Raw genomic sequence first — 27,227 nt, forward strand, 5'->3', positions numbered from 1 at the left:
ACCCTTCCTCAGGGACGAGCCGGGCTGAACTGGGTCGGGCCGGACCGTTTTATACCCCTATACGTGTATATATATATATATATATATATATATATATACATATGATATATGTATGAAGTGTATTCCGTAAGCTGCTTCTAAATTTTATATGATATTTCCACCTTAAAAATGTTTTGTTCTAAAAATTCAAAAGAGTAGCCATTAAAATATCTTAAAATAATCCAAGCTACAGTATTGGAAGACCGAACGTCTTGTAAAATTTGAGTTTTCTTATGTCACATGTAACAGATAAATGAACATAGAAACCATATATTTGAAAGGTAACAGTATAACACAAATAAATGATCACTTTTTCATCCAAAGGAACAACTTAGAGGAAGAAAACGCATGTATCAAGAAGAAACACAAGAGGGTTTCAACAACTTCCTGGAGGGAAAGACCGCAGTCTTTAAATGAGAGTTTTGTTTATCATTTTTACCCTTCTTATGGTCGGAAAAACCAACAGTTACCGTCGCGAAAAAGGGGGCATCGGAAAATCAAATCTCGAGGTTCCATGTCGTTTCAGCGCTCAGTTTCGGCGTTTTCACCTCCTCTGCTAGATTCATCGAGGCGCAAACCTGTCAATGAAACAGAAACTCCGATCTAAGCATTATGAATGATTTCCACATGAACTGCATAATCACGAGACCTAATGATGGCAAAATCCAATGGCGAAAACAAGTCATTTCCGAATGTAAAGCACCGTTATTCAAGAAATACCAAAAGCAAAGATAGTTTTCACCGAGCTTTATACCAGCAGACACTCCAATTCCCGGGGCTTTTGGACTATGTAATTCCTCTATGTAAACATGTCAATGCACCAAATACTTGTAACCCAATTGATGATGCAGTAAAAAGCACATGACAGATTCTACCGTAACTATACGAGGACCGAGTAAAAAGGAACGACTTTTAGACTAAAACTTGCCCTGTGTTAGTTGCAGCCAATACTGCTTAAACGGCACCAGAGAGCATGATTTTCAAGTTGTTGCTAAAAACCCAGCCAAGTCTATGGTACATCATCCTCATGGTTCGAACAAAGCTTATGCTCCTAGACCCTGAAATCCGACAAGGAACAGAGTTTATCCTTTTAGTCATTTGTACCAAGTTAATTTCGCTAGACTAGTTCCAATTTTTCATCCAAAAAACACTGAACAAAAATCTAAATACACCTTTGTGGTGGAACCTTACTAAACGCCCGCTCAATAGGATGCTATGTGCACCGGGTTACCCTTTAAACACTCAACAAATAACACGGGCTGGAAAACTCAGCCACAAGTTTTCAATTCTTCAAATTTAGAGAATCATGCTAACCGCAAACCCTAATAGTACTCATGTAAGAAGCTGGAATTTAAGGATACGGTTACAGGACAAACGGTGGTACAATATGTTGTCTGGACACAACTGAGTTAAATTAAGCAGTAGGGATAAATATTGTATAAGCAATGCAGTCCCACCTAGGCAACGGCTAAAAATAAGAGTAACGATTTCAGGAGGACATACCTTGAAAGATCCGTTCATCTTGGAGCTCCTCGTCCATTCCAAACCCAACACTTTACTAGATGTCTGATAAGTTGCCTTAACAACATCATCATCGTAAATTTTCCGGGAAACAGCAAAATCCCATGTGTTTTTCGCCATGTCATAGGATGGCTCGAATGTAGCTATCCCTCCATGAGCATAAGTATACTTCAGCTTACAGTTGTTTGTACCGACCATATAGTTAGCCGAAAACTTATTCGCCGGATCAATTGCAAGGCTCCCCTCAAGAATTGTTCGGTTGTCTCCTCTGTTATGAATATAAACCAAATTCAAAGGCTTCTCTGCGATTCTAACCGTGTTCATGAACTGAAACCTAACATCCGGCAGCAGAATACACCTTACAATCACCCAGAGAAGATTGTTCCTGAAAATATTGTAAAACAAGACTCTGAAACCTGGAAGGTTGATGAACATGAGCTACGAACTCTAAAACTTTCTAGTTCCACTTTCCCTCGTTTTCTTAACAAACTCGAACAAGCATCTGCATTTTTTCCTTGAGATTTTCTTTTTCACCATAAATTTCTTGAACTATCAGTAACCGGAAATTATAGATTCCATAACTTGTCTGGTCGATTATTACTCATTTCTTAGGCAATTACACAGTCGAAGCTAAGATTTTAGTCAGTATAATAATCATATATATGTATTTCACTCAAACTTCCTACGATTCCAAAGAATGACAAAGTTTGCTCAACTATCCTTTATTTTCTCGGCTGCCAAACATAAGAGACGACGATGAAGAACAAAGAAAATTCAAAATTCACCGGTTCGAAGATCACTCGTTCGTCCGTAAATTAAACAAATTGAAGCGAAAGAACTCAGTGTCTAGGTATTCACAGAAACGCCTAATTCCGGGTGACTTTCGAAACGTAGACGTTCTCTTAAAATAACTGCCGCTCATACTTTCCTCGATTTTCTCGGCAGCCAAACAGCATAAAAAAAGATACAAAACTACCTTCTTGGGGACATTATAATCGACGATGAAGAATCCGGGCTTCTCGACGGCGAGAGAGAGGCCGTTCAAGCTGGGACCAGCGACGACGGTGGCGTCGGTCATGGTAGCGCGTAGCTTGACATCTCCGGCGTTGAAGGCGACGGATACGATGCCGTTGGTCTTGTCGCTGTCGTACCTTCCTTTGAAAGAGGCCTTCATCGCCATCTCGAGAGACACAGAGAGAACAGGTTCTCCTCCTCCTACGCGGCGTGTTGTTCGTCCGAAGAGACCCTTTTTCTTGACGGCTGTGACCTCGGAAACGAACTTATTTTTTGGTTGGCTCATTTTGAAGCCTCGGTTTCAATCAGAGGTTTATTCTCTCGGAAAGCAACATCAGAGGCTCAAGTGGCTCGTTATTGATTGGAGAATATAAGATGGGAATAGTTAGAGAATATTTGAATTACGTGTTCAAAAAACAATTCATTGACATATTAGTATATATATATATATAGGCCGTCCAAAAATTAAGGATTATCTTTTCATTTTCAAATAGAAAATTTATTTAATATTTAGTTTGTATACAACTACTTTTTCATACTTCTAAGCAAAATCGGTGAATATTTATTAAATTCACCCCCGATTTGGTTTGCATTAACTAACCCCCTACTTATCTAAATCAATATAACATAGAAAACTTGGAAAGACATCTTCACAGTCAGAAACAAAATCGCCGTCTACAGAGATCACATTAGCAGGATCCATCAGTTAAGTTAGAACGAGAAACAGAGAAAAAAGGTCTGTCCTAAAAGAGAGATGTACAAAGAGAAAAGCATGTCCTAAACCTAGTCATCAATGGTCTGAATCTCTCCCATCATGATCCGGTTGCTAACGACGTTGAATCCCAGAACAGAAGGGCTTACCTTCTTCCCTTTCTTCCCCTTTTTCTTTCCCCCTCCTGCTTTCGAGAACCCATCGTTCTCGCTCGCGGATGCCAAGCTATCATTCTCTCCCTGGCTGCTCCCCAATCCCGATCCCGAACCCGAACGAAATGCCATATCGAGCACTTCAGCAGGTAGAAAGTCTTTGTAGTTGAGGAATCTGTCGATGAACTTGCGGTCCCGATCAACGGATCCGAGGTTTTCAGTCAGGAGGGTTTCAGCTTCTGATCTCGGAAGCTTCAGGCAAAACTCCAACACACTCGTATCTGATGGAAAGACAAAAAGGCCATCCAGAAGAAAGGGCAAGTTCACATCACCAATACTCTCAAGGAATGAAGAAAAGGAATGGTCTCATTCTATATCAACAGAAGCTACCGCATCCAAGACAATACTAGGGATGGACATAGGTCGGATACCCGAGTTTTCCAATGTATCTAACCTTGGGTTCATCCCCTCGGGTTTCTCGCCCAGTATTAAAATAACCAAAAAACTGAGTATTTCTATCATTAAAACCCAAAACCCCACCAAACCCAAACCAAAACCCGAATAAGTCATCCCTAACAGGCCAACGTAACACGACCTCAAACCCGACATAGGTCTCCGGACACCATGCACCCGACCTTGCCATTTACGCGGCTGAGGCTCGTGAAGCTATGGGTACCCACAGGTGGGTCCCACGTATTCGGGTACTAGACAATGCAATTTCTAACCTTGGGCAAGAACACAGAGATGACGCACATCATCGCTCGCTACTAGAAAGCAGACAAGAAAAAACTGAAAAGCTACAACAAAACATGAGTTTTTTACCTTCTGAACCAAGAAGCCTGATACATTCGTTTCTGCACCAATCTCTGAAATCATTCGCCTCTGCAGAATCCACGAACATTATAAGAAAAAATGAATTCTTTTGGAAAAAGAATAAAATGTGGCACAAAACTAACCTGTATGTGCTATCACAGCGTCTTTTTTCCCTTTGGGCAATGACTGAGGAACAATGGGTGAAGACAAAACCCGGTCCGCAGATCCAACTCCTACTGCAGACTTCTGGCGATTCAGGGAACTATCCGCATTTGCTTTCCTGGGAGTGGTTTTGGTTCCCCGACTCTTTTGGCCTGTAAGATGAGGGAAGTCTCCCCTGTTTCAGTGGAAAACGACAATTAGTAGTGAAGAATGAGCTAAAAGATAAAGCAATGACAAAACCAAAAGCGAGTAGATGATTCAAAGACCCATACTGTTTCGATACTTGGGTTGATTGGTCAACTGGACCCCAAAACAGATCGTCATCTCCATTGTATTTGGTTTGTGGGGAAGCTTGGGAATGTGTCTTGACTGAAGAAACAGCCTTAGAAGGGGGAGAAGATGCAGAGGTTGACCAAGAAAGCCCGCTACTTTGAGAAGCAGCCTGAAATGGAGGAGATTTTTGAGAAATGGGTACCGGGATCAGAGGTTTAGAGGAAGATGTCTTTTCCTGCTCCTTCAGTATGTCCCTTAGAGAGGCGGGTTTAGCGAATTTCTTAGAATCGGTGGACCATGCTGGAGCAGGCGGAGGATTATTGACATCAGCCTCGCCTTTCCAGAAAACAAAATCTCCCAAAGAAGGGCCTGAGGGAACGGCAGGCAACACTTCCTTCTCCTGCTGCATGACCCGAGAGCTTTTTCCCTTGTCAATGGAACTAGAGGTAATGGATGGATCGACAGTAGGAACAGGTGCAGCAGATTTTGCGCAAGAATTCTTAGCTTTTGCAGATTTCTTGCGACTCCTTTTTGTTTCCTTGGCCTCGATAAAGTTATCATCCTCAAGAGAATCTGTGTGGGTGGCTGTCGATTGGACAAAGGAGTTGCTAGAGATCATCTCTACTGCCTCCCTCTGCTTCTCTTTGGATTTTTCCAAACCTTCCTCAGCCAGTAAGTCGTGCAAGTGGCTCTTCTTGCCCTGAGCAGGAATCTTTTCAGATTTCACAACACTAGCCTCAGGAATATCTGATTCTACATGAGCCTCTTTTGGGATTCTTGGATCTGCATTGGCTACAATTCCAGCCCAAGGAGTTGCCAAACCAACTGAACTGACAGAAACAGGAGCTTTTGGAACTAAAGCTTCTGCTTGCGCTCTCCTCTGTTCTTCCATCTGAATTTCCAACAGTGACTTTGGCTTAAACCCAGGGGCAGGCTTCCAAGCTCGTCCAGGTTGTGCTTGGGTGTCTTGTATTGAAGACTCATTCGCACAGGATTCTCCCTCCTGTGAATCTGTTTCAGAACAACTCACTAGGGAGGTGCTTGGAACTGTGTTGCTCTGAATAGGTTGAGAATCGATCTTGTCCACAGAAGAATCAGCCGACTTTTGATCTTTACTCTTTGTTTCAGAAGCATCAGCACTCTCTACTACCAATTGCTTTGTCTCCTGCAGAGAAGCCTTAGATGTTCCTTTCCCTTGTTTAGAAGATTGCTTGCTAGCTCGCTGTTTCTTGGATTTCTTCTCAGAAATTTTCCTTGCTTCGAAGACTTCGTTGCCGGCAACTTCCTGTTGAACATCCGCATCAACATTCACGCCCTTGGCATGTTCTTTAGGCACCTCAGTTTCACAGATCTCAGGAGCTAATACAGAGGCAGACTCTCCCTGATTCCCGAAACTTCCAGTGTTTAGAGCTATTTGATAGCTCTCATCAGATTTCTCCTCCACATTTGGATCTGCCTCAAAACCAGAAGCAAAAGCAGGTGTCTCCAAATACAAGCTGTCAGAAACCGTTTTTTCATAAGCCCCAGATGCTGACTGCAGATCCTTTTCATGGATATCATCGATTTGATCAGGAATAGTTGTTCCCTGGTTAATCCTAGAATTATCGAGACCAAACATCTGATGTTGCAGGTGCATAGGGGAGAGCTCAGGAGTAGCAACATTCTGACTCGAGTCTTGGGTTGTTATTGAGGGAAGAGGCATCTGCTGACAGATCTGAGGCATATCTCTAGATTGTTGAAACCGAAGAGCATCGAAAGATGGCTGCAACTGTCCATAAGATGACTCTCCCAAACGCTGCTGCTCAGAAAGAACCTGAGAAAGCAGCTGTTGTTGCTGCCGCAACATCTGCTGTTGCTCTTCTTGTTGCTTTTGATGTTTCAGCAAAAGGATCTTCTCAAGCAAAAGAAGCTGCTGCTGCTGTTGCTGCTGGGAAGAAACCAGCGTCTGTGAGTTTAACTGTAGTAAGAGCTGCTGCTGCACCAGATTGAGCGTCTGTGGATCTTGAGGTAGTCCAGAGGCAAGCATCATTTCAAGGGGCAAAATGCCAGCACAATTATTTTCAATAGGCTGACCAAGTAAACCTGCCAAAGGTGAATTCTGTGCTTGCGGCCTCTGCGGTTGGATCCCTAAGGGTGCTTGGGTTTGGAAGCTTTGAGCAAGGGGCAAATCAACTTTGTTTTGATGAGATCCCATTCCACTTTGGGCAGGCAAATGTGACCACGCAGAAAGAGGATTATTAACGGCAGGAGTCAGCCTATCAACACCTTGGAGCATAGAAGGTAAATTAGAACTTGGAGAGTGTGCAGGTTGACGAGCAGGTTCTGAGATACTCTCTGAACCTGGCATGACATTTGCAGCATCCCTTCCAGACCAAAACGAATATGGACCAGGTAGAGACCTCTGTTGCTCAAGTGCCAATTTCTTGGCCAAGAGATATGCGTCATTCCCAGCATCAGCAACCGGTAAAGAAAAACCAACAGAATTATTTCCTGCATACCCTTGAACTCCTGCAGATACAAAGCAGAAACAGTTAAAATGAGTGGATAGCGTTGACAGGCCAATGGTGGGAAAGCAAATAGGAATTATTGAAACATAATCAGACCCCCAGACATAAAACTTACCTTGAGCTGAACTGTTCAGAACCCCAGACATCAGAGACTCGACAAACCTATTCTCAGCTTCTGTTGCTGAAACATGCTTATACAGTGGGTCATTTCGCATCATGTCAGCCTCACGAACCCCAGGATGTACATTCCCTAAACCAGGAAAGGTTGGCCTACCAGCTGCATTGACTAATTCACTCTGTTTGGCATCAGCAAAACCAGGTGGCGGCCCAGACTTAGCCCGCAAATGTGGCATCACATCACCAAGCAATGAAAATGGAGAATCTAATGGTGCACTTGCAAGACGAACAGGCAGATCTATGCCGAAATATCCAGCCTCAAACCATCCAATAATATCAGAACCCGAGAAAGGGCCTTGAATGTGACCCTGAGGATCTTTGTAATAAAGTGATAGTGCCTCAACCGAAGACGGCAGAAGCTTCCTAGCTTCATGCTCCCTGTCAAGCACTGAAGATGGATGCTTCCTAAGAATTGGTTCTTCACTGATTGGCCATCTCGATTCACCTTTAGAATGTGGCAAGTTCATTACATTGTTAAGCAAACCTTTAGGCGGTGCCCAGGCAGTGTCAGAATTTTTCATTCTAACATCAGCTGAAGGGTCATTCCAATCATGTGAGATTCTACTCGACCTTTCACCCACTGAAAGTGGTGGCCGTGGAGAGATAGATTGAATATTATTATTTTCCTGCATGACAGATCCCTCTTCAGCTTTCCTCATAGTAAGATTACCTTCTTGAAAACCTGCAGACGGCACAAAAATTCATAAACTGAGAGACAAGAAACTAGAGAGAAAAGAAGTCAATTCTAACATTTAAACAATTCATACAATTCTGAGTGCTGGAAAAAACTTCGTGATTGATAGATATATTCAATCTAAGGTCTGATCAACGTGTACTCTGGGCGGAAAAAATTATACAGAGAATTTCTAACAAAAACATGGGGGTATTCAATAGACAGAAAACTAAAAGTGCACCACATAAATTTCATTATCAGCTATTAACAAAAGCATCGCACTGGACAACAGCCATATGTATAGACTGGAATACGTGCATACACACCTTCAGGCCTAAATTTATCAGGATATGTCTTTGAGGTATCAGCACTTCCATCTTTAGATTCCTCAGCAGCATATGACATATCTTCTCTGCTGCCAACTGCAACAAGACATTAAGAAATTCTGTTATTTAGCATGTACACACAAGATGTAACCCTTAACTCTCACATTGTCTTTAACAGGGTCTTTACCAGGCCTTATTCGTCTCGATTGTGAGTAATCAACTGGATTTCGCCCAGTAGGCCCATCATTGGATATTTGGGGAGCACCACTGCTCACGACCTCACCTTTCTCAATCGCCTTCAGGATGATCTATTAGTGAAAAGAAGATAATGATAGAGAATTAAGATAACTGTAGAAAGAAAAATAACATAAGCAATACGAGAACGATGACTCACCACTTCTTCTGAATCAGGAGCACAGAGAGCAAGAGGTTCTGAGGGCTTCTCACATGTAAGGGAAGGCACTACGATGAAATCATCTGGAAACTTTTCATAAGATTCTATATCTTCCATCCTGTACACATCCAGCAGTTTCATTCTGCTATACCTCAGGTGAGAAGGCTCTGCATAACCACTTTCCCGCTTGTCAGAGGGAACCCCGGGAGGATGAGACTGGGTTGATGCACTGCTGAAAAAGCTTCCAACAGTGTTCAACCTTCCACGACCAGCTGAAAAGGTGGGAGCATTCTCCCCACGACCCCTGTTATGAGAGAAGGCTGGAACTTGCTTGTTCGGAGTTGATTGGTTTTGAAGAGGTTCTCCTCTTCCTCGACTTTGAGATGGTCTCCATGGCCGATAACGATCTCCCTCCCTTTCCTTCCCATGCCCAGAAGGAAGAGAAATACCCTTCTCACGCAAACTTTCACCATCTTTACCAGATTCATCCCACCTGTTGCGTGCAATTTCAGTCTCCTTATCATCAGGTCCCCACCGCAAATTCCATTTGCTCTCACGCCGTTGATCAGTCCCAGCATCCCTGTTTCCTGAATCAGTCCACCGGTCAGATGGACCACGGCGTGAATCCCCAAAGGATTTAGTACCCACGTTATCCCATCGGTCCTTCCTATTATCACCAAACTCTCTGTCTCCATTCCGCCAGCGATCTTTTCGAACAGACGGCAGGGCATCCCTTTCTTCATCACGCCATCGGTCATGACGACCGCTTTCCATCTCAAGCATGGATGGCCGAAACCCATCTTTTGTCTTCAGAGTTTCCAGTGTTTCCTCCCCATCTCTGTTGCTCAAGTGCCAATTTCTTGGCCAAGAGATATGCGTCATTCCCAGCATCAGCAACCGGTAAAGAAAAACCAACAGAATTATTTCCTGCATACCCTTGAACTCCTGCATGTAAAAGTCAAACAAAATAACACACTTAACGAATATAAAACGTAAGGAAAAAAAAAAGATTTTCTATATCATAAGAACGGCGAACATACTCCAGTTCCCATTCCTGTCTTGCTCTCCCCTGTTTTTGGCAGAAGCCACTGAGGTGAAAGTGGAACCGGATTGTCAGAACCCTGAACATCTGCACAGAAATATCACAAAATTACTCCCTAATCATGTACCATGACAAAGAAACACTCCACAGGAAGGTTGTATCTTTCAACAGAAAAAAAAAGATTCAATTTGCAACTTGTTCAAGAAAACAACATAACAATATAACAGTGTCAACAATCCATCATGAATCAAGCAAGCGAGGTCTCCCAAGTGAGAGCAGAAGAGAGAAACAAATAATACCTCAAGCCTTTGAGAACAGTCTCACACAACATGGAAACAAAATTTCCATCTTATGAATCTATAGCCTATCCACAAACCCAACCCACAACCAACAACAAGTAACAAAGCTCTTTCTTCGATATCCAAGTATAGATCTGACAAGAACATGGAAGACTCATACTCTACAAATGTAGAGGCAAAGTAAAGGACAGCAAATCCATAAAGATCAGGAACCATACGGAAAAAACTCAATTTTAACAGAACTCAATGAGTATCAAAACTGGATGACAAGACGATAAAGCCGTCGGACAAAAAAAAAGAGCTGCAATTCCTCAGGGAAAACTAGGGTTTATGAATGGAAACAAAATTGAGAGAATCAAACACGAGACAAAGCATCAAAATCGACAGAAAACCACCGAATACCTTTGAAGATTTGGCTCGATGGATTGATGGAGAGGTTATGGTGGTGGTGATGGTGGCGGCTTGCGGCGGAGCTGGCGGAGGAGTTGGCCATGGATGATCGGCTAAAGCTTCAGAGAGACAAATACAGATACAGACACAAAGAAAACCCTTCCGATACAGAGAATGTGTGTGCGGGAGAGAGAGAGAGGAGACGGTGAGAGCAATATAGGTTTAACTTAAAAAGCCCAAAGGGAACGATGAAAGAGGAGAAAGGCGCAGGCTAAACCCATTAACACCCACAACCAAGCCGCGCACTTTAGCATCCCGAGCTCTTTAACCTCCTTGTTGTCCCTCACGCTCTTGTTGGCGCGTGGTTTCAACTTAGGATGGATACATGCCACGTGGCGTCTACGTGGATAAAGTCTTGTCTTGTTTTTTGTTTGGCCAGGTCAGAGGTAAGTGGCCATCGACTCACCGGACGACGTGCTTCTATGCGACGACGTTTTTAATAATTAATTTTAAGAAAACCTCCATGTAGATTTACGAATCATTAAAATTCAAAGAAATTACATGAATATTTTAAATTGCTGCTAAAACATAAGATTATTCTCAAATTTCAGATAAAGTAAATCTTTTTTAAAAAAAATTACCATTCGTTAATATCATTCATTACTAAATAAAAAAAGCGTTTCGGTGAATCGGAAAGAAATCGTGTATCCAATGTATAGAAAACATATCAATATCACGTCAATAAAAAAAATGTCCATGTACATTAAATAACACATGAGCCGTGACATATATACAAGTTTAAATACACATTTTTTAACGTGCGTGTATATGTATGTATATATGTGATATATGTAAGAAACGTATTCAGTAAACTGCTTCTAAATTTTATATGATACAATAGAAAACTATTTCTACCTTGAAAATATTTTGTTCTAATAATTCAAAAGAGTAATTATTAAAGTATCTTAAAATAATCCAAAGTAAAGTATTGGAAGACCGAACGTCTTGTAAAATTTCCTTCTTGATACTCACCTTAAAATTCGAGGTTTTTTTATATCACACGTATCAGATAAATGAAAATAAAAATCATATATTTGAAAGGTAAAAGTATAATGCAAATAAATGGTCTTACCCATGACTCATTGGCATTTTAGTTTTGAAAAAAAACCTTTAGGAAAAAATGTCTAAATATGTATAATTTAAGAAAACAAATAAAAAGAATCAGCATTTTTAGTTTGTTGTAGTAATGGACGGATATATGTTTGACCAAAAATTAAACATATTTTTTGGTAAAAAAAAATGGCAATTAATTTAGTAAATTAATAATGTTAACTTTTTTTTGGCGTGATTTTATTCCATTTTGGTACCAATTTTGTACGATTCTGATTACTGTCTAATAAAGAGTATTTATAATGTCCAATATGTCAATAATTGCATATACTATATATACACACGATCTAGAAAATTCTATTCTTGAATATTAATATCGATAAAAACAAATAGATATTATTTAGTTTTATTGGGTATGTGCATTAAACTATTTTATATCATTATAATTATATTAATTAGCTTTATGCATTGTATGTGTATATATAATTCTGAAAGAACTAATCTGTTATTTATTGTGATTTTGTAATAAAATAATTGTACAAAACGAACATAAAATAAAGGACGTATTACTATGTTCACATATATGAATACACACACACTCTCTCTCTATATATACATAATAGAACTCACAAGTCCGAACATTACCTGAAGGTCTTTGGATTATTTGCTATTGGGTCCTAAAGGCCCTTTGTTATTGGAAATCCAAATTCTGAAGGCATATTTATTCTAGCTCGAATAATAATAAGAGCAACGGATAGAATATTGTTTCAAGCTAAGGTGGAAGTTTCGGGGTTTCGGTTCAGAAGTTTAGCGATTCGCTTCGAGAACGGTTTACTCGGTATTTTAAAATTTGTATCTAATTAATATCGTTTATTATTCGGTCCGGTTCAATTTGATTCCGGTTTGTTACGGTTTGATTTCAGTTTTTGTTAAAAAAAAATAGATTTCCTAAAAAAAATCGATTTTTCGGAAATTTTATACGGTTTGATTCGGTTCGGTTCTAGAAAATTATATTCTATAAAAAATATACCGTTCAAAGATTTTGAATGGTGTGGTTCAAAAAAAAAAATACCGAGATTTTCGGTTCAATGCGATTCAATTATGAGAAATCGAACTGAAACAATCACTCCTATTTCAAGACACAAATAAAAAAAATATTTTTCGAAGGTTAAAATTTAGTAAAAGACATTGCATTATAGGAATAAAAAAATATAGATTATAAAGGCCGGAAAAAGTAAAAATTAATGCATTTCAACAGAATTTCTATAAAATTGACAATAATAAAAAAAAAATGAGAGGTCGATCCATAACCGATTTCTATGTTCTATCTTCAAACGAAGAGTTAGTGCATTGAAGTATAAGGAGAGACACACATAATAAACACAACACATAAACCGGTATTTAATCGCAAATGTTCTAATTGTATGTAAGCAAATTTTCTTCTATAGAACTGTTTGTGAATGGTGTAATGTAGCATGCAATTAGAATTTTTTTTACAAAGTGTAAATTCCATAGATCAAAAATAGTAAAGTACGAGTATAAAACCGATTTTAACCGGAAGAAACCAAGAAAATGAATACTATTAGGTATGGAACATAAATCGCATGATTCTATCAACTTTTTGGTGTGTAGTTCTATCATTGATCGTGTTTCGTTTCGGAAAATTATGTTATTTCTCTATTGCTAGAATAAATATACCGTTAAAAAGTATTTTCATCAACGAATTTTGACTCTGAATACCATCAGTAGAGGTAGACTTGATCAATTGCGGGTATTGAGCAAGTGGTATCGGTAGAGAATAACATTTTCCACTGAAGAAATCGTGGCCGAATGGTTGTATCTCTGGTTGTAGAGTATGGTTTTAGTACCACTTGTCCCAAAAATCTCATGTTCGAAAAAGGAGTTGGGAAAAAAAATACAATTTAATTGAAGAAAGATTCGTTTCCGACTCAAGATGGATGTAGTGGTTGGATCAAAAATCCGATGAATTAACCTGAATACAACATATAGCATGTCCATAATTCTCCAGTTACTTGGCACTGGAAGAGGAAGTGAAAACAAAACAATCTAGTTTTATTATTTAAAAGATTTATATTTAAATCTCTAGTATGTACATTTAGATTTAAAGTTTCAAATATAAACAAACATTTAAATGATTTAAAAATTATAGTTGTATTATTTCATTTTCAGTGTATAATACACTCAATATATACAAAAAAAAACTTCATAACCTAACCAAAAAATGAATTAATAAATACATTTATATCTTATTTATTCCCTCAGTTTTATTTACTATTGAAGGATCATTTGCAAGTAAGAATAGAGTTAGAGTTATTCACTCGAATCAAAACAAATACGAAATACCATGCAAGACATAAAAAAAAATATATTCATATCCAAATACAATATATGACGAAAAAAATAAAATACAACAAATATAAAATTATAATCTACAATTCAAATACAAATAAATATTATATAAATTCTAATTGCAACTTCACGTATTGGTAAATATCAGAAACATTACTGTAGGAGCTGCATATTTTCACTTCGATGTTTCTGCAGCGTAAGGCTCGAAACTCTGTTCTTCTGCTAAGAACACAAAGCATGATTGATTCATTCTTTGTTCTCTTGGTACAGTTGTTTTCCGGTTTAGCATTACATTTCGGTTTAGTAATTCGATTTGGTTTTTGCTTTCTTTGCATTTTATTTTCCAATTTTGCCCTTGTATGTCTGTATATAAGAACACATGATATCAATAGAATAGGACGATTTGCAAAACTCTATCTTCACAAACTCGTTCGTCTCGATTCGATTCAAATTATATATATTCAATTTTTAAATTATATATATAAATATATATTCAATTTTTTATATTGAATTAAATTGAAGTACTGTTATGTTAAATAATGATCCATTGCGGTATTTTTAGCAGTTTTTATTGTATTATACAACTATATATTCCGCATCTTCATTTTGCAGTATATTTCATAAAACTGTTCTTTGTATGCATATTTAGATAAATCGTAATTTCACTATCCAATAAAATAAAGCATAAGTGGTTAAAAATATCCTTGTCTTTTAGGAGATCTAAGGACATTGCGTGAGAAATCTCCATGCACGCATTCTCCCGTGGTCCTTCTTTGCCGCTGTACCACTTCCATTTTTTGAGTTTCATTTTTTTTTTCCATCTTTCAATATCAGGGTGGGAAAAATCAGAAATTTGGGTATCTAGATTTCGGAGTTAGATTCGAGTTTCAAATCTACTTTTCGTTAGGGTTGAATGGGGGTACTTGAGATTTGCGGGTGTTCGAGTATCCGGTTTCGTAGGTAGGTATTCGATACGCGGGTATCCGCTAAAGAACGAAGCTGAACACGGGTGCGATGAGGACAAGAATCAGGACTGTAGGTTCAGATTCGAGTTTTTTTTAACGACATCGGATTATCCGAATATTCGGATATAAAAAAATGACGTTTATATCATTGATATTTTAATATATTTACAATAATATATAAATATACTTTTAACTAAAATTAGCAATATATCTATAAAGTCAACAAAGTTTTCAAGATTTTGACGGATTCGATTATTATGGGATAATTGAGTTCAGTGTACGAAACTATGTTTCGGATTTAGATTTGAGTCTCAAATCTACTTTTCGTTAGGGTTAGACACGGATAGTTAGATTTGCGGATTTTCGGGTATCTAGTTTTGTGGTACTCGGGATATGGATATCTGCAACGGAACGAAGCTGACAGGTACGGTGAGACCAAGAATCCGGCAGTTTCGAGTTCGAGTTTTTTTAAATGATATCGGATTATCCCGAATACCCAAATATGAATAAAATGACATTTTCATCCTTAATATTTCAATGTATTTATAATAATACATAAATATATTTATAACTAAAATTACCAAAATATCAATGAAGTTAACAAAAGTCAATTAACTTTTTTTTTTAATTTTTTTTTATAGATTCAATTATTATGAAGTAATTGAGTTCAATGACGGGTACCTCTATTGAGGATATTCGGGCTTTACAAAAACGAATAAATCTTAAATATTAACACTTGTCAAAAACCGAATATTTTGAAATTGAACCGAACAGATAAACAAATCCAGAAAAAGAAACTGAAATTTAATTAAGAAAAAGTATAATTTTTTTAATAAAAATTGAAACCGAATCGGACCGAGTGGAATATGATTATAGAGATAGAGAAGGATGTGTTGGTTGGAAGATACGATGATATGGATAAACATAACACAATGATTGTGGAGTGTTTGGTCCTTGTTCACTCTCGACGACGCCACCCTATCTTGATCATTGCTCTTCTACAACACGCACATGGCCCTCTACTTCAAATCTTTTGTTCTCTTCTCCAATAGAATCTTTGTGAACCCCTTCCACATTTCTTTCAATAAAACAAAATTTTATATATATATATATATAAAAGCATGGGCCAAAATAATACACCGTATGACAAGCTCGTGTACAATTATTATACAAACTAACATATAAGATCGAAAATAAGGAACCCTAAGTGAATCCATTGCGGAATTAGAACAATCGGGTATAAAGATTTTGACATATATATATATATTAAGAGCTTTTTACTCCATTATGTAAGAAAAACCATTTCATTCACTGCTTTCAAAATGATAAAAAAATAATAATAATAATTAACATGGCATTAATTTTACATTACTGGAAATGAAATTGCGTAATATGATTGATTGGTAATGTGTTTGGCCATTTATTAGAAAACAACAATTCAGACAATTAATTAACGGATGTGTTTGCCGACACGAAGTGATAATTCGAGGGTTTCGTTTCCTTGTCTTTATATGACCATCTTTGACTTAATCACCGATTCCGTCTCTTTGAGGCCCGTCCGTACGTGCGAGTTAAGACGAAACCCCGTTGTTGTGTGTAACAAAGCTCGTGTGAAGATTAACCCACGAGCCTCTCTCCCTCTCTCTCTCTCTCTATATATATATATATATAAGCCATCCCATAGTTTCAAACAACCTTTCATAATTCTTGAAACCCTCCTTCGATTAATGGGGACTTCAGATTTCGAGAGACATCCATTATGTTTGTTCTTCTTTCTCGTATTCATCTGTCCATTCTCACGAGCAGAAGACGACGATGTTTACATCGTTCATATGGATCTATCAGAAATGCCAAAGGCTTTCTCCTCGCAACACAGTTGGTACATGTCCACTCTTGCGTCCATTTCATCAGCCTCCGACCATCTCTATACGTATAATCGCGTCCTCAGAGGATTCAGCGCCGTTTTGTCGCCGAGCGGGCTTCGTTCTCTTGAAACCTCGCCTGGTTTCGTCTATGCCACGAGAGACAAGCCCGTGAAGCTAGACACCACTCACTCATTCGAGTTTCTAGGGCTTAGCCCTGGTTCCGGCGCGTGGGCCATAACCGATTTCGGGAAAGGCGTGATCATCGGGGTCGTGGACTCGGGACTTTGGCCCGAGAGCAAGAGCTTCGCCGAGGATGGCATGGGCACGATTCCGTCAAAATGGAAGGGCGAATGCGAAGAGGGCACGCAATTTAACTCTTCCTTGTGCAACAAGAAACTCATCGGTGCGAGGTCTTTCAGCAGAGGTTTAGTCGCACATGTGCCTAACGTCACCATATCCATGAACTCTACCCGTGACACCGAGGGTCACGGGACCCATACCTCATCGACTGCGGCCGGGAACTTCGTAGAAGACGTATCCTTCTTTGGTTACGCCTCGGGCACGGCGAGAGGGATGGCTCCTCGTGCCCATGTGGCAATGTACAAGGTCGGGTTTGCAGAAGGAACCTACCAGTCTGATATTATAGCCGCCGTTGACAAAGCAGTGGAAGATGGGTGTGATGTAATCTCATTATCACTTGGGCTTACCGGTGCAGCGTTATATGATGATCCAGTGGCTATAGCCACGTTCGGTGCCGTGCGCGAAGGCGTTTTTGTTTCGACTTCTGCAGGAAACGAAGGCCCTTTTGATGGAACTCTTCACAACGGTACGCCTTGGGTTCTAACCGTGGCTGCAGGAACGGTGGATCGCGAATTCCACGCTACATTAGACCTGGAAAACGGTGTCTCGGTCACAGGACAATCTATGTACATCGGAGATTTTCTGTATTCTGACAAGTTCATCCCTATTGTTCTTCTGGAGTATTGTAATAACTCGAAGCTCATCAATGCAACCGCAAAGTCCAAGATCGTTGTGTGTGAAAGCATGGATGATAGCCTTAGCCGACAAGTTTTCAGTGTCAGAGATTCCAATGTCGCTGGAGCCGTTTTCATATCCAACGCCACCAACACCATCAGATTCTTCGTTCAATCACCGTTTCCTGCAATATTCCTAGGCCCGCAAGAGGGTTACAAACTCAAGAACTCGATCAAAAACCCCGAAACCGCACCGAGAGCAAGAATGGAGTTCAAGAAAACGGTTCTTGGGACTAAACCCGCGCCAAGAATCGCGAGTTACAGTTCTCGTGGTCCTTCTCCTTCGTGCCCACATGTTCTAAAACCTGACATTACAGCCCCTGGAGACTTGATCTTAGCGGCTTGGCCCGACAAAATATCGGTGAACGACGATGATGATCCTCCCGGTAACTTGTTCAGCAAGTTTAACATGATCTCAGGAACATCCATGGCGTGTCCCCACGCGGCAGGAGTAGCGGCTCTGGTTAGAGCTGCTCACCCGGACTGGAGCCCCGAAGCAATCAGATCAGCCATCATGACGTCATCTGACGCGACTGACAACTCAGGAAATCCAATTGGAGACTTGGGAAGTGACGATAACGGCGATAACTTCCTCCCGGCGACGCCACTGGCCATGGGAGCAGGGCACATTAACCCGAACCGTGCCTTGAAACCCGGTCTAGTCTACGACGCAACGACTCAAGATTACATCAACCTGATGTGTGCGATGAATTTGACCCCTAAACAGATCAATGTCGTCACAGGATCATCATCTCCAGACTGTTCTTCGCCGTCTCTTGATCTCAATTACCCGTCTTTCATAGCGTTTTTCGACGGGAACAACACGAAGAAGACGGAGGATTCCTCGGTTGAAAAAGTGTTCAAGAGGACGGTGACGAACGTGGGTGAAGGAGCGGCAAGGTACGAGGCGAAAGTGACGGCCATTGAAGGGTTTAAGGTGGAGGTTAAGCCTGAGAAATTGGTTTTTGCGGAGAAGAAGGAGAAGAAGAGCTTTGAAGTGAGAATCGAAGGGCCAAGATTCATGGAAGTGGATAAGTTGTTTGGGTTTCTGATTTGGGAAGACGAAGAAGGTAAGTATATGGTGAGGAGCCCAATTGTGGTTACGCGGTTAAGTCCTGATCTGTTGGAAAATTAGATTATAAAAAAATTAATTAAGTTAATTGTGATTAATTACGAATGTGAAATATATATGCCACATAAATACTTTGGCCATATGAATAAAAATCTAACCATGGGTTATCAATTGTCGTATTGGTTGTTGTACTTGTACTTAACGTTGTGCCATTACCACACTGACTTCGTGAAAGACCGACTTTTCACCAAGAAAAAAAGGCACACACTGATTCCATGAACTCACGAAGATGATATAGATCCACACCACACATGATACATTTATAAAAAAAAATCATATAAAAATTTATATGGATATATAAATTTCATAATTTTTTTTCATATAAACTCATTAGGTTTTATAAACATACATAAACTCTTAAAATATTAACAGATTTCTTATATTTTTACAAGGATATAGAACCAGGAATTTTGCCCACGTACACAGAGACAAAATACACACGTATATTATATATACATACGCACCCAAAATACTATATAACTAGAGAGAGAAAATGCTATCGCTTCAAAAATTGATGCATTTGTATGGATTTTTGTAAAGATTATGGGTTCCTATGAAAAAAAAGTAAAAATTTATATAATTGGGATTACGATGAAAAAAATAAAAAAAAATTATGGGTGCATCATAATTTCCAATTTATATATATTACGTAGAATTTTTTTTAAAAGTTTATGGATTTCATTGTACGAGTTTTCTTTTCAGACAAAAAATGATAAAGGTTGCATTTTTATTATTTAAACTCGTATACACACACAGTTGTTTGCTTTCACACATCTCTTCCTTCTGTTTCACAATGAAAAACACAGACAAAAAAGGACAGAATGTGACAAATTTGTCAAGATCGTGATGATTCCACAGTTTTCTGCAGAGTCAAGTGGGATCGGTTCAAACGTAATCGCAATCGGGTGATTGGTGTTGACGGTTAGAAAAAGTGATGTTACTAACGTCGCAACAGGTTGCAATTCAACGATTACGATTTGATATAAATTATAAAAAAAGATATAATTTTGATTAAACACTACAAAACGCTATCGTAATGCAAGTTTTTATCCGTGTTAAGACTAATAACGTTTTGCTGTGATTACGACCGATTGGAACTGTTCCAATCTCGCGCACTCTAAACCGCAATCGTCCGCAAACCCGGAGATTGCTCACCAAGCGTCACCACCTTATGTACTTACCTCCGACGATGTTCAGATCCTAGATGATCCATCGTAGCGATGATTTGAATTGCATCTCCGATGTTACGGCAGTTTCCGTGATCAGAGATCGAGGGTTTGACAAATTGGTCAGATAATCGAAAGCAGAGTTTGAGTAAAGTTTTCGTCGGACCAGAAAGCGGGGTTGTGGAGTGGAATGCACTTGTCCATATCCTCCGAGACAACTCGCTCCTCCAGCTCGACACAATGGCAATGGATCCAGGACTCCTGGAAATTGCAATAGCAGAGCAGAATGGTGAAAACAGGCAAGGATTAGATCTAATGTGCACATCAGTCAGCTAGTGATGAACCATAGGGGAGGAAAGAAGGAAGGTTTTCTTTGGTTTTAACTTCAATGGTTCATTTCCATGGAAAAACAGTTCCCACCATCAAAATTTGTAGCAATCGGCATGGTTGCAACGATTTCAAGAGAGCAAGAAGACACCCACATCGTTTTGTTTCCAAATGACGGGGAAGAACAGCGTGAAATTCGATATGAAAAAACAACAAAAAAAGAGTAAAATGGTACTAGATTCAACGCCGGAAAACCTCTCTATCTGGTATGTTAAAAGAGCGCAGACCGAGAGGAGCCCGATGTGTCGGGAAGAAAAACAAAAGAGAACACAATTCAAAGGCAAGTGACCATCTATCATAGCCTCAATAGAACCAACCCCACGGGATAAAACGATGTCCTAATGATGCTTGATAACACCTAAATCCTAACACAGCACTCTTAGTGTTCAAGATATCGGATCCGATAATAAGAAAATAGATTCCAAGGCAGCAACTATCGAACAGGTTAAAAGATGAATCCGAACATACTAAGGAAATCGAGGAAATGATTCCAACAAAAAGAAAATTTTGTAAGGAATCGTCTTTCAGTGACATCTCTAGCACGTTAGAAAGGTCTGCCGGACAATGCGTGATCGAATTTGAAGCAGACGGGAAAAGGAAACGATGATGACATTACCTGCAAATCGAAGCAGAAGCTCGATCGCTTCATCCAGCATTGAAGCATCATTATCCAGTCTTCCATGATAAAGTGTTCATGCCGTAAACCTAGCTTTCAGTCTGCCATTGATTCTACTCTTCCTTCTCTGAGACCCATGTCTGTCAAATTTTAAGCGATAAACCCTATTGAATATAGAGGGAAACTAGATGGTTTTTTTTTTGGCGAGAAGCATACCTAGACGGATGATTTCGTTTCATTGGAAAACCAATATGAAGATCACACTCAATAGTTTCAGATTCTAAGAAAGCGAGAAGGGATTTTGGAAAAGCACCAAATCCTCCAGTATTTGAATCAATTTGTTTTCATCAGGACAAATTTCTTCTGTTTTCTCGGGAAACAAGCAGAATCGGGAAGGACTTTCGTCTTACCTCTCTTTCGCAACTTATATCTGCTGCAGAAGACGTCGCATTCGGCGACATCGAAACCGGAAGAAAACGAGAGATCGGCAACAGAAACGGAGTTTCCGATGCCACTCCGGCTCACCAACTCACCCCGCCGGTGGATCCCGCGATTATTCCGAGCTCCTCCACCGCATCGAGATCGAATAATGCATCACGCGGCGGCGGAGGAGGAGACGACGGAGCGGATCCGTGGAGGAACTTCATTGTGACTAATACAAAACCTGTTGTGCCAATCAGAATTTTACTGTCAATCTTTTAGCATAATTTAGATTCTTAATCAACCAAAAAAAATTAGATTCTTATTATGTTCATCCTCTAATTTCTAAATTAATTTAAATTCTTTTTTATCTTCGTCTATATATCGAATACATAATTATAATAATAATAAATTTACATATTAATTTCACAAACACGCCTAATTTTCAAAATGTTTCAAAAAATATCATATATTAATTAATTATATAAAAGGAGAAGTACGTTCCTCTCGTGAGATGGGTCCCACTCTTAAAACCAGATTAGATTAAATAGATTTGTTTTCTACAATTAGATACAAGAAAATATTAGATTATTTGGACAGAAAATCCAATCCAGTCTTCGCTCTGGGCCCCACCAAATTCAGACATTAGATACACATACGCACGTGATCGGACAGCTTTTCGAACTTCCAAGTTAGTTAAAAGGATTTATTATCCAAAAATTATTGCGTATCAGTATCAGTCATAATTTTTGTAATCTATTTGAATCTGATAGATTTTTTTCGTATGGATTTATCCGATTATATGAAATATTTAATTTTTTAATAATATAACTATGATTTCATTCTCCATGCATAATAATTAGCATTTTTTAGTCTGTTTTTAGAATGGGCATGTGAGAGGTAATTATCGTTTTCTCTTTAGATATGATTTTTTTTTAAATTTTGACTCCAAATCAAATTCGAATAAACAATAAAGAACGTACAAAACAACAATATATTATATACCTTTAACATAAATATATCGAATAAATATATTAATACACAAAACACATGGATATAAACGGAATAAAAACTAAACCCAATCAATAATAATATTAATAGATTTAACTTTTCTTTTGAATTCTATGCTGTTGCAGTTCTCTACCTCAATTCTACACTCACCACTAAAACCAACAAAAATAAATTGAAACAAAATTTCTAATTCATTCATCCTTATGGGAGACAATTTTTTTTTTTTTAAAAAAGTTGGATTCACTTATTTAATCGAATCTAATCAAATCAAAATAAAAACTAAATCGAACGGGTATATAAAAAAATATTTTTTATTTGTTTAATTTGTGTTCCACGATCCAACTTTCTATGAAACAAATACATCTGAGAGTATTGAATATAAAAACTAAAAGATATCATTTTTATATATTAAAAGCATTAAATAACAATTATTATCAATAAAAAAATCAATCTAAATAAAAATCACTGCTAATCAAATTTAACGTAAAAATCAGATAGAGATTGATGCAAATTAAAAACAACCCTCAATAGAATCTGGAAGCGTGAAACGATAATTCCTTGAAAAAACCAAATTGTCGCTATTATATATATATATATGAATGTGTAGAAGGAAAGAAAAGTAAAAAAAAAAAGGAAGGACGACAGAAAGGAGGGCAAAGGCCGCGTGGTCGCTTGGACGCCAAAAGCATATGAATTTCATTTTGGTTGCCAACTTGCTCTGTCCCAATTCCAATGCGCATATACACTCACGTATGCATCCTAACTTATATATATTATATATTACACGTTAAACCTATATATATATTTAATATATTTTGTTGTGATTAGTTGCCATTTTGCTTAGGCTATTCAATCCTCCCTTTGGAAAGTGTTCTCATGACTGCTCCATAACCATATTTTTCCTCTTTAGCCTTCGATTTGGTTATTTAAAAAAAGAATTATTATTTAACAAGATTTGTTTATTATTTTTTTGGTATTGGTGAAATTGGTAAATTACCCATTTCTGTCACCTCCCTGATAATCCTCGGTTCTGTTCCCATTCGGGTTTGTGCTTGTTCGCTCTTCCCCCTTTCCTCATTTCTCGTCTCATCATCTCTTCCGCAACAGGTTGTGCTTCTTCTTCTTCTTCTTTTTTTTTTTGTTTTCTCCTTCAATCGCTGCCTTTTTTGTTTTGTGCGGCTTTGAAAGGGAGGAAGAATCTGGGAAAATTAAGACAAGTGTGTTTTTTTCTTTCCTGAAACTTTCTCTGATTTCTTCCCGTAGGTTTCTCAGATCGATTTCCTTTTGCGTTTTCTGCTAGATTTGTGTATGTATTTCTCTCTCTCTCTCTCTTCGATCTCTGGGTTCTGTCAAGCTGGATCGAACCTCAACGAATCTGTTGGTGGGTTTCTTTTTCTTTTCGAAAATTTCCGTTCTTATTTCGAAATTCTGGGTTTTTCATCATGAATTCATCAGAATCGATCGCGGTACAAGTGATTGCTTCAGTTTGTTCCACGAAAAACTAGTTCCTTTTACATGGGTTTTATGCTGGTTTTGTCATTTTGAACAGATCTCTGCTTGTAAGAACCTGGTTGTGTTTTTTTTTGGGACAAGTTGCGTAATCTGTTCTGTTAGTTTTTGTCTGATTTCATTGCTATGTTGTGGATTGGTTCTCTGACGAAACTTTACCTTAAAGTTGTTGCTTTCCTTTGCTTTGGCTTGCTGTTCGATATGTTAGCTTGGCTGTTGGTGCTTTGAGATAGCTTTGTGGTCGGAGTTGGTCAGAATGGATGGTTTGTTGATATGTCATTCTTGATGTTGCTGTTCTTGTTTGGCCTGAGTTTGAGCTGGAGAGTTTGATCTTTACTCTTCTTTCCTGATACCATTCTGATCATTACTGAGCAAATTTTCTAAGCATCTCGACCAGATTATTCGGGTTTGTTGCAAGTGTTAAGCTTGTTGTGTCTGATTGAAGCTATTGCGTTGAGGTTTTTCCTTCATCGGTTGGTGGATATGAAGTTATTGTTCATGCATCTAAATTGATTGATGCCGCTTTTGCATCTTGTAAAAGATCCATGAGTTATTTTTGGATAGCTGGTGGCACCATGAAAGAGCCATTCGTGCATTTAGCTACTAAAAATCTAAGTTAAGAGCTCTTATGAAATACCAATGGCGTCTTGCTGCTGTGAATGTGCTTTTCCCCCTAATGTTTTTCTTGGCAAAGCCGACCCATTGGCATCAGTGTGTATCTTCAATGTCAGTTTGCATTAAGTGTCACAATTCTTTTTCGTTAAGTGGAAATTTGTTTCTTTCAGAGCTTTTTCTCCGTCTTTTCTACTGAAAGATTCGGTCTCTTGTTCTGCTGCAGTTTAACTATCCAGTGCGTTGCCTGGAGTCTTGAGTTCTCCTTTCCTAAAGTGTAAACTGGGGTTAAAGCATAGCCCACATGCAGGGAGAGAGAGCCAGTCTTGGCTCTTTATCAGAGGCCTTGAACTTTGAGCATGGTTCTTCATCAAGTAATGCTGTGATAGATCAGCAAATCTGTTGGGAGAATATCCACAATCTTGGTGATAACGACTTGCAGGATTACATGACTTCGTCTGCTGATACAAATATTGCATTTGCCAACTCAGTTTATCATGGGCAACAGGATTTGCACAGGTTTAGCCATGGTGAGGCTAGTTCTAGTGGCACGAAGAATGAAGTTGCCAGTCAGGATGAGCAGAGACCGGAACTTGGACACTTCGAGGAACAAAGAAATGAGAGTATTGATTTGAACCCGTTTTTCTTGCAATCTTCTAGTTCTAGTCGGGTTCCTCAGAATGTCAACCCGAAGGCAGAATTTATCGAACATCCTGGGAATATGACTCATGTCATGGGTCATCCTGCTTTGTTTGATGCTAATGGACCAGGCAGCAGGCTTTTGTCACCGGGCATGGGTTTTGAAGAGAATAGTAGTAGAGCAGGTTCTTCCCTCGAGGGTCGTCGTGCTTCCTGCAAAAGAAAAGCTCTTGAAGGCAGCATTGGTCAATCCTCTTCAAGTGGAGGCTTTCGTGATTTCCGGCGTGAAGAAAGCAGTTCTTGGACCATGGCTCCGGCGTTTTATAACCCAGGAAGTGGTTTTAACATATCTGGATCTCTTGATCAAGGTCCAAGGGGATTGGTCTCTGGTGTTGTTCCAAACTTTCCTGTTCCTGCAATTGCAGAGAGCTCCAGTAGAAATTTGTGTATCAGGGTTAATCCCTCGGATCACCAAGAAACTGTAAACCCAGCCATCTTTTCTGCAGGAAGTGTTGTCAGGCGACCTGTTGCTCCATCCTTGTCGAATTCATCAAGACTTCTGCCAGCCGATCAACATCCTTTAGACTTGAGACATGGACATGCTTTAGGCAATGTGGTTTCTCAGAACCCAAATGTTCCTACTCTTCAGATGCCGCCTATTTCAAGAAATATGCTGCCACCATTCCGATGGAATGGAGGCCCAGTACCGGGTGGATCATCCAGTTCTGTTGCACCTATTGTCAGAAACGTGATTCAACGAGATGAATCCAGGTCAAGAAGCATATCAAGGAATATTCTAGAGAACCCCTTGTTTGTTCCAACACCTGAAATGAGAAATTTCTCCCGCAGTCAGATAACTAGAAACGTAACCAGTGGAAACCTAAACTTTGCTGGAAATGTCGCGTCATCTTCCTCCAGAACAGGCTCAAGTGCAAGTGTTCAACCCCCTCCATCTAATGGAGCTTGGGCTCCTCCTTATCAGAGTAATTCCTCACTCTATCAAAGAAGATTATCCGAACTTGTCCGCAGGTCATTGCTCTCTTCCCTTGCTGTTGATGGTTCGAATCAGAGAGCCGGTAATAATCCAATACTTCGTTCTCTCGTCCCCTCTGCTTCTCCGGATGAGATGTTGCTTCAGTCTGGAGGTGACAATAGCCAGACACGTAATCGTGCATACCCGAGATCAGCTCCGTGGTTGGAAAGACAAGGTGATGGAGTGATTGGGATTCCCAATTCTTTGCGAGTCTTGGCATCCGCTAGTCGAGGAAGAGGGGGGATGACTTCCGAGGTCATTTCCTTACAACATTCTGGATTCAAATTTGTTGGTTTGGTTCATATAATTGTCTGTGAAATGCTGTAGGTTGCTGGGCAAACTCTTGATTATAACTGATAATGTGCTTCTCTTTTCAGCAGCTCCGCAATGTCATGGATCTCGTGCGTAGAGGAGAGCACTTGCGGCTCGAGGTTAGGTTTTCCATTTTGCTCATAAAATGAATTGAAAAAATAGTTTAGCAAAACAGAAAAGTGATGAATGCAAATTTTGGCATGTCCTTGCTTGCTTGGTTTTTGTGTTTTGGAGTTGTAAGGACTGATACCTTACAGCACTTTTTTTGTTGTTAATGAACTGATTGAATAGATGAAACCTAAGGAACCTGACTGAATGGTCTTCTGTTTTTTCTGTACTGATTTATCAGGATTTTATGCTTATTGATCAGTCGGTGCTTCTAGGGGTGACTCATGACCGATATAGAGATATGCGACTTGATGTTGACAACATGTCGTATGAGGTAAAACCATACCAAAACCCGTAAATCTATTTCCTGGTCAGGTTAATTGTATTTGTCACTTGCTGAATATTTGTTTATGGGTTTTAGGAGTTGCTGGCATTGGAAGAGCG

At 39.2% G+C, this 27,227-nt stretch overlaps 4 protein-coding genes and 1 long non-coding RNA gene across 9 annotated transcripts in view; 2 read left to right on the forward strand and 3 right to left on the reverse strand.

The window, feature by feature from the left end:
- Nucleotides 1–289: 289 nt before the first annotated feature.
- Nucleotides 290–2,933, reverse strand: LOC104814160 (outer envelope pore protein 24B, chloroplastic-like). 2 transcript variants are annotated; one of them, XM_019202618.1, is made up of 3 exons: nt 2,536–2,933; nt 1,543–1,901; nt 290–617 (listed from the first exon to the last, which is right to left on the reverse strand). In XM_019202618.1, exons 1-3 carry the CDS (start codon nt 2,858–2,860, stop codon nt 537–539), a joined length of 765 nt encoding a protein of 254 aa, XP_019058163.1. In that variant the 5' UTR covers nt 2,861–2,933; the 3' UTR covers nt 290–536. The 2 variants fall into 2 exon arrangements, with proteins under 2 accessions (XP_019058163.1, XP_010540356.1); XM_010542054.2 differs by having other exon boundaries at nt 1,543–1,945; nt 2,537–2,640.
- A 249-nt stretch (nt 2,934–3,182) lies between these two features.
- LOC104814159 lies at nt 3,183–10,729 on the reverse strand. Its single transcript, XM_010542052.1, has 10 exons — nt 10,507–10,729; nt 9,793–9,892; nt 8,764–9,622; nt 8,557–8,677; nt 8,370–8,465; nt 7,309–8,052; nt 4,686–7,194; nt 4,395–4,588; nt 4,261–4,320; nt 3,183–3,719 (listed from the first exon to the last, which is right to left on the reverse strand). The coding sequence occupies exons 1-10, from the start codon at nt 10,595–10,597 to the stop codon at nt 3,358–3,360; spliced, it is 5,136 nt and encodes a 1,711-aa protein (XP_010540354.1). The 5' UTR covers nt 10,598–10,729; the 3' UTR covers nt 3,183–3,357.
- A 5,882-nt stretch (nt 10,730–16,611) lies between these two features.
- On the forward strand, nt 16,612–19,089 carry LOC104814162 (subtilisin-like protease SBT1.9). Its single transcript, XM_010542057.2, has one exon. The coding sequence runs from the start codon at nt 16,667–16,669 to the stop codon at nt 18,971–18,973; it is 2,307 nt and encodes a 768-aa protein (XP_010540359.1). The 5' UTR covers nt 16,612–16,666; the 3' UTR covers nt 18,974–19,089.
- Nucleotides 19,090–20,025: 936 nt separating this feature from the next.
- LOC104814163 lies at nt 20,026–21,808 on the reverse strand. The gene is made up of 3 exons (XR_771861.2): nt 21,550–21,808; nt 21,140–21,279; nt 20,026–20,397 (listed from the first exon to the last, which is right to left on the reverse strand). It is a non-coding gene; the product is annotated as an uncharacterized LOC104814163 (long non-coding RNA).
- Nucleotides 21,809–23,463: 1,655 nt separating this feature from the next.
- LOC104814164 (probable E3 ubiquitin-protein ligase RHG1A) overlaps nt 23,464–27,227 on the forward strand; it is a 5,249-nt gene continuing 1,485 nt past the window's right edge. The window contains exons 1-5 of one of the 4 annotated variants that reach the window (XM_010542058.2): nt 23,464–23,677; nt 24,918–26,618; nt 26,741–26,794; nt 27,025–27,117; nt 27,205–27,219. In XM_010542058.2, the coding sequence (XP_010540360.1) occupies nt 24,996–26,618; nt 26,741–26,794; nt 27,025–27,117; nt 27,205–27,219 (1,785 nt within the window). In that variant the 5' untranslated portion in view covers nt 23,464–23,677; nt 24,918–24,995. The other 3 variants (XM_010542062.2, XM_010542060.1, XM_010542059.2) reach the window with 3 other exon arrangements.

Source organism: Tarenaya hassleriana, unplaced genomic scaffold (assembly GCF_000463585.1).
Source record: "Tarenaya hassleriana unplaced genomic scaffold, ASM46358v1 Cleome21, whole genome shotgun sequence".
Classification (NCBI taxonomy): Eukaryota; Viridiplantae; Streptophyta; class Magnoliopsida; order Brassicales; family Cleomaceae; genus Tarenaya; species Tarenaya hassleriana.

What these genes read in the sequence shown, in the direction of transcription:
- LOC104814160 (XM_019202618.1), bottom strand. Translation starts at nt 2,860, where the DNA reads ATGAGCCAACCAAAAAATAAGTTCGTTTCCGAGGTCACAGCCGTCAAG. An exon ending in TTATAATGTCCCCAAGAAGG is followed by an intron (nt 1,902 to 2,535) that starts TAGTTTTGTATC and finishes TTCTGCTGCCGG; the next exon opens with ATGTTAGGTTTCAGTTCATG. An exon ending in AGATGAACGGATCTTTCAAG is followed by an intron (nt 618 to 1,542) that starts GTATGTCCTCCT and finishes TTTCATTGACAG; the next exon opens with GTTTGCGCCTCGATGAATCT.
- LOC104814159 (XM_010542052.1), bottom strand. Translation starts at nt 10,597, where the DNA reads ATGGCCAACTCCTCCGCCAGCTCCGCCGCAAGCCGCCACCATCACCAC. An exon ending in ATCGAGCCAAATCTTCAAAG is followed by an intron (nt 9,893 to 10,506) that starts GTATTCGGTGGT and finishes ATTTCTGTGCAG; the next exon opens with ATGTTCAGGGTTCTGACAAT. An exon ending in CTCCTGATTCAGAAGAAGTG is followed by an intron (nt 8,678 to 8,763) that starts GTGAGTCATCGT and finishes TTTCACTAATAG; the next exon opens with ATCATCCTGAAGGCGATTGA.
- LOC104814162 (XM_010542057.2), top strand. Translation starts at nt 16,667, where the DNA reads ATGGGGACTTCAGATTTCGAGAGACATCCATTATGTTTGTTCTTCTTT.